The sequence below is a fragment of the Equus caballus genome, chromosome 11, assembly GCF_041296265.1.
Source record: "Equus caballus isolate H_3958 breed thoroughbred chromosome 11, TB-T2T, whole genome shotgun sequence".
Classification (NCBI taxonomy): Eukaryota; Metazoa; Chordata; class Mammalia; order Perissodactyla; family Equidae; genus Equus; species Equus caballus.
Window position 1 is genome coordinate 16,588,140 of NC_091694.1, and position 12,143 is coordinate 16,600,282.

Sequence of the window (12,143 nt, forward strand, 5' to 3'; positions counted from 1 at the left end):
ACTTATATGTGGAATCTAAAGAACAAAACAAACGAGCAAACAAAACAAAATAGAAACAGACTCATAGATACAGAGAACAAACTGGTGGTTGCCAGAGGGAAGCGGGGTGGGAGGAAGAGTGAAACAGGTGAAGGAGATTAAGAGGTACAGACACACAGTCACAAAATAAGTAAGTCACGGGGATGTAATCAATAATATTGTAATAACTTTGTATGACAACAGATGGTTACTAGTCTTATCAGGGTGATTATTTCATAATGTATATAAATGTTGAGTCATTATGTTGTACACCTGAAACTAATACAACATTGTATGTCAACTATACTTTAATTAAAAGAATTTTTTCAAGAAATAGTTACTAATAACTATTAAAGGCAAGTTGCAACTAATCAATTAAAGTAATCATATACAAGTATATGCCAACTTAATGTTTTTTAAACACAAAGTACTTAATTATCATGTTATTATATACACTTACACCAAATACCATCTCTGAAATGGAAATGTAACTCTTGCTAAATGTGTGTAATGTAATAGTAATAGAATACGCACTTTAATTGATAGGATGAATGTAAGAATTCAGGAGAGCCACAGCCAAATTCAACTAGAACACACTGTCCCTGTTGAACCAACATCAAACTCAAAGCAATGTACAACCAGGAAGAATGTCCCGAATTATCACTCTGGATGCTTGGTCCAGTGTCCACATAAGAATTCTAATTGTCGAACTATAAGAAGTCTTCCTAAAAAAGCCCTATTTTGAAATACTCTCAACTCAGGTAAGGAGTAAGGAGCCACAACAATGACACATTCTGAGCATCCTGGTATACAGAGTTCAGGCCACCATTAATCACTCACCTTTTCTATAAGGAGTTTCTTGCTCATTGTCACACATCGATTTAATCGTTCTTTGTATTTCTCTAGCATCTTTTGCTGTTCATCAATCTGCCGTCTCAAATCACAGTTGGCCTTCAATGGAAAAAAAATTTTTTAATTAGATCCAAGGAAGATAGACTAATACAAAAGCAGTTTTTCAGGGAGTCCAAAAATAATTCCTGTTGTTAAATCAAAAGCAAAATTAAGGTTCAGAGGTAAAAAAAAAAAAAAGATAAATACTTCATTCCTTTATTTTATCTTAATAAACATCATCTATTTATTAAAGATAAATTCTGTTACTAGAAGTGGGTATGTTTTTCTACTGATCATATTTTACTCTTCCCAAAAGCCAGTTATAGGCAAATCCAGTATATCACATATGCCTAAATGGTCACAAAATTTTTTTTAAAAACCTACAATGAATAAGATGTTTAAAACACAAACAGGGTGATTAAGCACTTTACAGCACTTATAGATTATATACTTACAAAGGGTGATTAAGCAGTTACAAAAAAATTACAGAATTTCTTTTAAACCACATAATGTTCTTTTTGTTCAGTTGGTCTTTGTTTTTCTATTCTTGTTTCCAAAGAAAAAGAGACATGCATTTACATAAATGCTTCTTACCAGAGAAGTCAGGCACACCCATGCCCGCAATAAGAACTAACAAACAGTTGAATACAAGGTCCTGGTTCAAGAATGCCAGAATGTAAATGCACAGTTAATTTAGCTGTGGTCAGAAGGATGGGCTGAATACTTTGAAAGATTCAAGCCTCCTACAATAACAGAGAGGGAAAGAACCACTAACCCAAGGTCAATTTTGACTTGCAACTTCGGAATTTATTCTTGTGTTAAACAAAAGATCTCTACTCTGTTGACAAATAAATGCTACCTACTTTATAATAACTTGCTTGCATTATTTAAAAAAAAAGAAAGAAAAAACTCTGTGGTCCAGCCTGGTGGTGCAGCAGTTAGGCGCGCACGTTCCACTTCGGCGGCCTGGGGTTTGCCGGTTCGGATCTTGGGTGAGGACATGGCACCACTTGGCAAGCCATGCTGTGGTAGGCGTCCCACATATAAAATAGAGGAAGATGGGCACGGATGTTGGTTCAGGGCTAATCTTCCTCAAAAAAAAAATCTAGTATTTCCCAATCAAACAATACAAATGTTTCTGAAACAGTAAAAAGCACAAATGGAAGATATTACAACACACTCAATTTTTGAGACTTTTCAGCTTCATTTTCTTTTCTTTTTTTTGTTTTGTGAGGAAGATTCGCCCTGAGCTAACAGCTGTGCCAATCTTCCTCTACTTTGTATGTGGGATTCTTCTACAGCATGGCTGATAAGTGGAGTAGTTCCACATCAGGATCTGAATGCACAAACCTGGGCTGCCAAAGCAGAGCAGTGTAACCATTCGGCCACAGGGCCAGCCACTTCAGCTTCATTTTTAAAGTGACCAGTGTACAACAGGTTCCATCCCCAAATTCCTACTCTCTTAATAAGTATAATGTCTTCCTATTAGTTCTTCTTACAGAGTTCTATGGACCACATTATCAAAGGCAAAGTGCCAGCATGTTTGGGTAAATGTGACTATCTAATCCATACTAAATAATCTGCAAACCAAAGATTATGCAATGTTTAGGAAAAATTCAATCTACTTTTGGAACATGAGTATTCCCTTGAAATTCATAATCAAATGTAGACAATCAATCAATCTCTGGTAGCTTATTTAAAATTTTAAGAACCCTAAACTTTTGTGGTTTCTAGCTCTAACAATTTTGTGTTCAAGTTTAAAATAGCACCTGGCTAGCAGCTCCTGATGCAGCCTTTCCCAACATCTTACTAAAGGGGAAAAACTCAACCAGCAATCCAAGGCTGCCTGAAAGGGGATGGAAAGACCAGTGGTCACTCCCCTGTCCCTCCAGATCAGAAACACAAGTTCTCATCAACTTGAAAAAATGGCAGGTGTCCTCCTTTGTGATGTATTCATCCCGTTAGCACTGCTCAACATCCAAAGAAAGACTACACCCTTCAGAGAACAAGGGAGTAGAAGGCGGGAAGCGGTGAGTAAAGGGAGCATATTGCTTCCTAGAAAGTGAAAGCAGACTATTTTATAGAACCCAAAAAGAGTTAGGATTTAAGTTTTTCATATACTCTATCTTCTCAATCTTAACAGAGTCAAGCTAGGAAGGAAGAAAAGCCCATGATCCTTTTCCGGTCCAGCAGAGCCACTCCAGACAAAAAGCTGCCAGTACTGGAATTGGGAAAGGAGCTTTTTAAACTCACAATAGATCTACTTACAAATCCTGGCCATTCAACCAGCATCCAAGTAAACAAAAACAAGAATAAGAGCAACTCCAAGCAAGCATATATGCTAACAAGGAAAGACGGACGATAGGTACCAAGTCTAAATGCAGTTCTCCTCACTAGAAGATGGAAAGGAAACAAACGAAAAAACAGGCCCAAGGAAAAATATTTCTGAATAAGGAAAGGGAATATCAGCTTGAGAACGATGAAAATGATCTCCCTACAGAAATCAAAAGGACATTTTAGAATACTGCTTGTCACATTCCATAAAAGGCCAAAAGACATGGTATCCATCAAATAGGAGACAAAAACCATAAAGAATGTACAGGATGGGATAAGAAAGCAAATTAGATAAGAGAAAAACATGTAAATTAAAAATGTAAATAATAGAATCAAAATTCACATGAGGTGCAGTAAAACAGCAGAAAATACGGAAGACAAAATTAACATTTAATGAGATTCAGAAGACAAGGGCAAGCATATTACATGAGATGTAAAATGACAGAAACAAAGGATAGTGATCGGAATTCCAAGCTGGGAACCAAGGAAGACGCCAACATAAGATGAAAAAAGGCAAAAATTAGGCATAATCACACATTTCCAGAATAAAAATATAGAGACCCATATATAGATGTACCCTGGCATAATTTTTGGAATACAAAAATAAAGGGGGAAGGGTGCCTATAGTCATCATGGAAAAGAGATTACAATGTTTGTTCTTTTGGTCATGCCTTCTTTGAAACATTACATGCTAGAAAAATTTAAAAGGGGTTTGTGTGTGTTAGATAAGGAAGTGAGAGAAGGGCAATAGGTTATGACACAAAAATTTTATACACAGCGCTATCTTTTATATGGGAAAGGAAGAGAAACAATTCTCAGTTCTACAAGCACACAGAAATTCTTTTTTTTTTTTGAGGAAGATGAGCCCTGAGCTAACATTTGCTGCCAAGCCTCCTCTTTTTGCTGAGGAAGACTGGCCCTGAGCTGACATCCGTGCCCATCTTCCTCTACTTTATATGTGGGATGCCTACCACAGCATGGCATGCCAAGCGGTGCCATGTCTGCACCCAGGATCTGAACCAGTGAACCCCAAGCCACCAAATAGCAGAATGTGCGAACTTAACTGTTGTGCAACCGGGCCGGCCCTCACACAGAAAATTTAACACTGACATATCCTTCTAAAAAAAAACGCCGGCCCAGTGGCATAGCAGTTAAAATTCACACCCTCCGCTTTGGCGGCCACAGGTTTGTCAGTTCAGATCCTTTGGAGGGACCTACACACCGCTTATCAAGCCATGCTGTGGCAGGAGTCCCACATATAAAATAGAGGAAGACGGGCATGGATGTTAGCTCAGGGCCAGTCTTATTCAGCAAAACGAGGAGGATTGACAGCAGATGTTAGCTCAGGGCTAATCTTCCTCAAAAAAAATAATGACTGCCAATGAGCTTTGAAATCGGTTTAACAAATAATGTGTAACAGACGCAAATTTGGCCATAAAACTGCTTGTAAATATAAGAATTATTCTTATATATTAAAATCAATAATTTAACAATAATAGTCTAAAAACATCAGATTTTACATAAAGATGATGCTTAATTTAGATATGTGCTAAATTCTAGGTTTTACATATGAGGGAGTCAAATACACTATTTTATACTATACTTCAATAATCACAGAAATATAGGTAAAATTTTTTGGAGGGGAGATAATCACAAATACAGTGATTTTTATTATCTTTAAACAGAGCCCCTTATTCAAACAAAGTCTTACCCAATAAGAAAAACTGGTAAAAGCAAGGCTGCAGATCCCCCCCAAGCTGTGTCTTGGGAGCCCTGGAGTGTCCTCTATAGAAACTTCAGGGTCCCACCAGAGCCAGTCTGAAAACTACTGCATTAGTACAAATAAAGAGCAAACTGACACCTTCTAAATCACTGGAGAAGATAAAAATGTTAGCCAATTTAATTTATAAATCAGTAATATTTATGTATACATGTATTTACATATACATACTACAAATGATTCAAAAAAAATACTGAAGGAAATGTTTTAAACCAAATGTTTTATCTCAGTTAATGGAATCATGGGTGTCATATTTTCACTATTCTCTAAATTTGTTATAAAGAGCATGTATTGCTGTTATAACAAGAAAACAAACATTAAAAAAATGTTATGAATATGTCAAATTGCATATTAAAAATATGCTTGTTAATTATCATGGTATATTTTATAGAGGTATCGTTTTAATTCCAGATTAGCTATTTTTAAAGTTTTTCTTGCAAGCACAAAAAAACTTTTAGATGAATAGGTTGTAAAAGATACAAAACGCAAAACCAGGGCTGAAAAGTACTTGTGAAATAGTTTTAGAAATTCAAGAATATTAAAATAACTTCTCCAGGGGCCAGCCCCGTGGCCAAGTACTCCGCTTCAGTGGCCCAGAGTTTCGCCAGTTCAGATCCTGGGCACAGACATGGCACCACTCATCAAGCCCTGCTGAGGCGGCATCCCACATGCCACAACTGGAAGGACCCACAACTAAAAATACACAGCTATGTACTAGGGGGATTGGGGGAGAAAACACAATAAAAATAAGTTAATTAATTAAATAAAATAACTTCTCCAGAAGGGGAAGATAACATTTTATACTTATTCCCACAGTTCCAGATGAAGTACAAGATTCCATTTATTTCTCTAGCATATATTTAATTATTAAAATTCTACAGTATAAGATTTCCAACTTAAAGATAGTGCTTAGAATGTAGGTTTGATCCTGGCCCCTACTCAGATTCCCTCAGGTTAAAGCAAAATATCCAAATGTTTATTATTTAACTTTGTTATTTGGCTATAGTAATTATCTCTATGATAGACACATAATCCAAATATACATAACATCAATCAGTGCTTGTTATAAAATCTCTTACTACATTTTAATACTTACTCTTAACAAATCATCTATTCTTCCCTCCTTCTTCTCTAAGTCAGAATTCTTATTGTTTTCTAGTGCAGATATTTTTTCTATTGTGAGGTCAGACTACAGAGAAAAAGAGAAAACAAACTTAGGATTAGTCTCAAAATATTACATGTCATCACATTTTTTTCATTACTTTTCTGAAAAAAAGAACTTGCTAAAGAAAATAGCCTGGAATCACATGGCTCAAGAAATTAAATCTGCTTTCCTCATCCCATTCTTTAACCCTTATATTCTGGTACACCTGCACTTCAAAAACATGTTAACTCTGGAATCAAATATATGAATTCTCAAACTACTGTACACTGAACAATACAGAAACATACTACTTTAAAAATAAAACTAACAATAGAAAAGGACTTGAGAGATGACCCAAATCAACAAAGAACTAACACGCCACCTAGTGGAAACAAAGAGCAACCACAAGGGGAGAGAGGAAGTTATCTGAAGGCTCAGCTATCCAAGTCTGTTCAACTGTCCAAAAGCCAGTAATTCAAATAAAATTAAAATCTTCTCCTGAGAGTTGTATAGCTCTTGAGATTTAAGAAATTCTCCCAAAGTGCCAAGCAGCCTGTCTTGAAGACAACGCAGTGCCAAGAGTCTTCGAGAAAACCCAGCATACTATATGACTAGCTCAACACCACAAAATGGAGGATATATCCACTATCCTTTCCAGATATCTTTGAGTATTCAGAACATTCCCTAAATTAAAAAGAGTTTCTGAAGACTGTTTAAGGAGGAAATTATGTTGGTGTGCCAAATCTTAAAGAAGTTTAGCTAGGTCTTGCCAAATAAGCAGGTACAAGGAATAAATTAACTACTTTCATAAGGCGAGAAATTAGCATTCACTGAAGCCTACTGTAAGCACTGTTCTAATAATCAGTTTGCATACACTGAGATAATTAGAATCAACCACATTTTACAGATGATTTGTACTCAAGAAAACTGAGGCCCAAAAAGATAAAGCATAAGTTGAGAGCCAGAATTTGAACCCAAGCCTAGAGTCTCCAAAGTGAGTGCTCTTTCCTCAACACCATGCTGCAGGATAAGGGTTTCCACTGCAATACACCAGAAAGGTAAAGAGACACCTCGAAAAGTTAAAGCACCTTCCAAAAGACTTCAAATACTCATAACGCAAGTTCTGAATATAATACACACAAACAGTGAGGTGAAGTTGGAGAAATAAAGGGAAGACAAAGAGAGGACTCATAGATCTCATATGTGATTAGCGTTTATTCCTAAGCAGATGTTTTCTTCCTCTGTTGATCGGTCAGCGACCTACCTGGGTCTGTCTGTGCTGGATGGAAATCTGTTTTTGGGAGCTGCAGGAATGCTCTGTGTTGCCAGATCCCGTAGAAGAGGGACTGTTTTGCTGAGCCTGTAAAAAGGTATATTACCAATCACAAGAAAGTTTGGCATCTTTCTCCACAAATCTATGTGTGAATGTAAATGATTAACTCAACATAAAACAAACTCTTTTTGATAAAAGTCAGAAGCCAGGGCCATGTGGCCAAGATGAAACCAAAACAATTCAAACGAGAAGCAAGGACTAGACACAGTGGCTTGGACCACGTTCCAATAAACAAAGTATCAAGTGCTTATAAATGAATTTTTACATACGTAAATTAGAGAAAATTAAAAGTTATTCCTGTAATAATATGCCCTTTCCACTTGTATTTCACTACGTTTTTGTCAGAAAAGGCTGGTAAAGCACCCAATGCACAGGGGATGCTTTTGACTCCAGTCAGAAACAACTGTGACCTACTATTTAGAATAGTCTCCTAAATCCATGAACACGCAGGGGTCCAAAAACCCAGGTCGATTTCCAATACTGTCAGTTGCTGACTATGACTTTAATACAATTGATAGGATATTCTAAGGCATTTTTAAATTGACAAGGTCTAGAATTTAATATAATTCAACTATTCAGGAAGATACAATCATCATACTCCCAAAAGTCCTTTTAAAAACTAGACTGCACCTAACACAGTACAACCCATCACAGACATAATTAGGAAATATTGGATATTCTGAGGATTATACGATAATGGAAATACAGTACTACTATCTCATCAGAGAATGCAGTGTTTCCACATATGTGAATTTTTTCTGATACTTTCCATATATTCTTTAATTATTTTTATTATTCATCAACATATTAACAATGCTATAACCACCATCTATTGAGCAATTACTGTCAGCTAAATGCATCATTGTCATGATCACATGTAATCCTTACAAAACCCTATAAGGTGATTATTATTATTTTCTATTTATATATAAAAAATGCAAGTCAGAGATATTAAGCAACTATGCGGGATCACAGAGCTAGTAAGTGAGAGAACAAGAATTGAGGGCCATCTGCATCCACGATAACCACTCTCAACAACCACTGTCTCCTCTCATTAACAGTCACAGATACTATTCAGACCAGGCCACAAGCAAGCTAAGAACTTCATACGCATAATATATATATATATATATATATATATTTTTTTTTTTTTTTTTTGAGGAAGATTAGCCCTGAGCTAACATCTGCCGCCAATCCTCCTCTTTTGGCTGAGGAAGACTGGCCCTGAGCTAACGTCCGTGCCCACCTCCCTCTACTTTATATGTGGGACGCCTACCACAGCATGGCGTGCCAAGTGGTGCCACGTCCACACCCGGGATCAGAACTGGCAAGCCCTGGGCCGCCAAAGCAGAACGTGCGCACTTAACTACTGCGCCATCAGGCCGGTCCCTTACACATAATTATATTAAAGGCTCACAACAGCCTGGTAAGGTGGACAGTATTACGATGTCCAAATTTTCATTCACTCGACAACTACTCATCAAGTACTCTCTATGTCTGAGACCTGTGTTAGATGCTAGGGACACAAAGGCCAAGAAAAACACAACTCACAGACTCTTTACTCTGTCTTAATAAAGCTTACAATCCAAGAGAAGATTTATTAAGCACTCCGTAAATATTTGTTGAAAGAAACTGTTAAATAAACAATCATATAATAAATGCAAAAATACAATTAGGAGAAATGCTGTAAGAGTATGTAACAGGGTATACAACCTAATATAGAGAGTCAGGGATGAATTCCTTGAGAAAATGAGTTAAGATTTGAAGAAAATACGCAGTCAAAGAGACGAGATGATAGGAACATTCCAGGTAGAGACTGTGTAGATCACTAGGGGAGGAGAGAAGACTGATGTGGGGATCAAAGAAGTCAAAAATGAGAAACCACTCTCCAAGAGGTTAAACAGCATGCACCGCCTGTGAGTGGCAGAGCTGCGATTAGAGCCAGGTCTAGGAGAGCTCAAATAACTGCGAGTGTTCTCTGCCCTTTCCACAATGCAGCAAATCCAACCTTTCCATACTGATTAAGGGTCACCACTATGAAACTTGAGTATCGAGCATCATCTCCTTCAGTTATCGTGAGATTGCTCTTACGATCCTCTCTTTTTAAAATTAGTTTCACAAATGGGAGGACACAAATTGGAACAGAGAGTATAGACAGCTCCTCTTCCTTCCTGTCAGTCTTCTTTTCCTTTTTTTTGAGGAAGATTAGCCCTGAGCTAACATCTGCTGCCAAGCCTCCTCTTTTTGCTGAGTAAGACTGGCCCTGAGCTAACATCCGTACCCACCTTCCTCTACTTTATATGTGGGATGCCTACCACAGCATGGCTTGCCAAGCCGTGCCATGTCCACACCCGGGATCTGAATCGGCGAACCCCGGGCTGCAGAGAAGCGGAACATGCGCACTTAACCACTGAGTCACCGGGCCAACCCCTGCCTGAGTCTTGCTCAGCTCTCACCCAGACTATTGCAATAGGTTCCCTTCCTCAAATCTTGATAAAATCTTTAGCAAAGCACTCAAGCCCTTCACAATTTGGCTTCAACAAACTTTCACAGCCTCAGCTCCTGATAATTTCTATTCTTCATCCAATTCCCACATCAGATATTTTTCTCCTGGTGCCAAGAGTTCTCTCAAGCTTCTATAATATCGTACATGCTCTATCTCCAGCAAAAAATCCTAATCTCGGCCTTCTTCAGTGCAGTGAACTCCTGGTCCTCCGTCGAGATGCAGTTCAAGGGTCACTTCCTCTGGTAAATCTTCTGTGCCTGGCCTGGTTGACTGAGCAAGTTCCCTTCTCTTTGTTCCCTGACCACCTTATTTGGGCACTTATCTAAACACACCATCATGCTGCAACTGGACCACAAAGTAGTCATTAAAATTCTGAGACTAAAAAAATAAAAACCAAAATAAATACAATTAGTTTCTAAACAAATATGACTGTTTGAACTATATTTATAATTCAGATGACTAACAGGCTCTTCTATAAACTTTGAGATTTTTGGCATATGGGCTTTGTTAAAATGCTTTACATGTGCTCATTTCTGATTCTAAGTTTTCTTCCAGCAAACTAAGGGTGCTAGAATGTAATTCAGAGGGATGTTTCCAAATTAAAGCTTTCTGCCCATCAAAACAAAGCCCTCTGCATTCCGCTACCTGCAGAGGAGCTGGCCTTTCTGTCTCGAGTCTACCAGACACTTCAAGAGAGACCACAGTCAGCTCTCCCACCGTTCGGCGGGGAGGACTGTTTGGGGAGCAGTACTATGCTACTGCAAAGAAAAATCCATGCCAATAAGCTACACTAATCCCCCTAACACTCGTTCAACTAAAGCTAAATACACATTTTCAAGAAAACCAATAGCAGAAAGAGGAAGAGCCAACAGGAAAAAAACAAAATCTGATCCAAAAGAAAACAGATCATTCAATAAAAACAACTTGAAAAATAAAATACGTTCACAGAAGGTCAAAGGACACTACAAAAAAATGAAAAAGCAGCAAAGAACATAAAAGATAAACTTGATAAAACAAGATTATCAAAATTTAGAAAACTGAGTAGATGAGCTAAATAACAACATGGACATAGCTGAACACAAAATCAGTAATCTGGAAGACAATGTCCAGAAAATCTCCCAGAAGATAAAACAAAAAGTCAAATAGAGCACGAAAGAAAAGTTAAGAAACATGAACGGCACAGTGGCTCCAAAATGATCTCTGCTTTCCAACGGGGAAGAAATACTCAAAGAACAATAAAATAAAATTTCTCTGAGGTAAAAAGGTAAGTTTTAAGAGTGAAAAACCCACCATATGACAAGAAGGATTAATGGAGGAAAAAGATAAATAGTGGATAAACTTCAAGAACAAAGAGATAACATCTGATACGGTATCTAACATGGCATCCAAAAAGCATCCAACGCCCTTCCATGATTAGAGAAGGCAACAAACTCGGAATAGAAGGGAACTCTCTCAACCCAAAAAACCATCTCTGAAAAACCTACAGCTAACCTAATACTCACTGTCAAAGATCCCACGCTTTCCCCCTAAGATCAGGAACAAGACAAGGATGTCCACTTGAACCACTTCTATTCAACACCGTGCTACAAATTCTAGCCAGGGCAACCAGCAAGAAAATAAAAGGCACGCAGACTGGAAAAGAAGTAAATCTCTCTCTATTTGCAGATGACATGGTTTTGTATCCAGAAGGTCCCACCAAAAACTATTAGAACTAAAACACAAGCTCAAGAAGATTGTAGGATATAAAATATATAAAATACATAAAAATCAATTGTATTCTATATTCTAACAATGGGCAGTCTGAAAATAAAATTAAGAAAACTATTCTATTTGCAATAGCATCAAAAAGAATAAACACTTAGAAATAATTTTCACAAAAGAAGGGCAAGATCTGTACACTGACAACTGTAAACGTTATTGAAAGAAATTAAAGAGATCTAAATAAACGGAAAGATACCTCACGTTCACGGATTGGAAGACTTAACATTTTTAGGAGGATAATACTCCCAAACTGATCTATAGATTCAGCACAATTGCTATAAATCCCTGCTGGTTTGTTTACAGAAACTAAAAAGCTGATCTTAAAATTCATATAGAAATGCAAGGATCCTGCAGCCAAAACAATCCTGAAAAAGAA

At 37.3% G+C, this 12,143-nt stretch overlaps 1 protein-coding gene across 12 annotated transcripts in view; it reads right to left on the reverse strand.

The window, feature by feature from the left end:
* TLK2 (tousled like kinase 2) overlaps window positions 1–12,143 on the reverse strand; it is a 110,501-nt gene that overhangs the window by 39,757 nt on the left and 58,601 nt on the right. For 8 of the 12 annotated variants that reach the window (XM_023652273.2, XM_070227118.1, XM_023652274.2 and 5 more), the window contains 3 exons: window positions 7,432–7,527; window positions 6,120–6,212; window positions 859–969 (listed from right to left, as the gene is read on the reverse strand). In XM_023652273.2, coding sequence (XP_023508041.1) covers window positions 859–969; window positions 6,120–6,212; window positions 7,432–7,527 — 300 coding nt within the window. The remainder of the gene's footprint in view (window positions 1–858; window positions 970–6,119; window positions 6,213–7,431; window positions 7,528–12,143) is intronic. The other 4 variants (XM_070227119.1, XM_070227120.1, XM_070227117.1 and 1 more) reach the window with 1 other exon arrangement.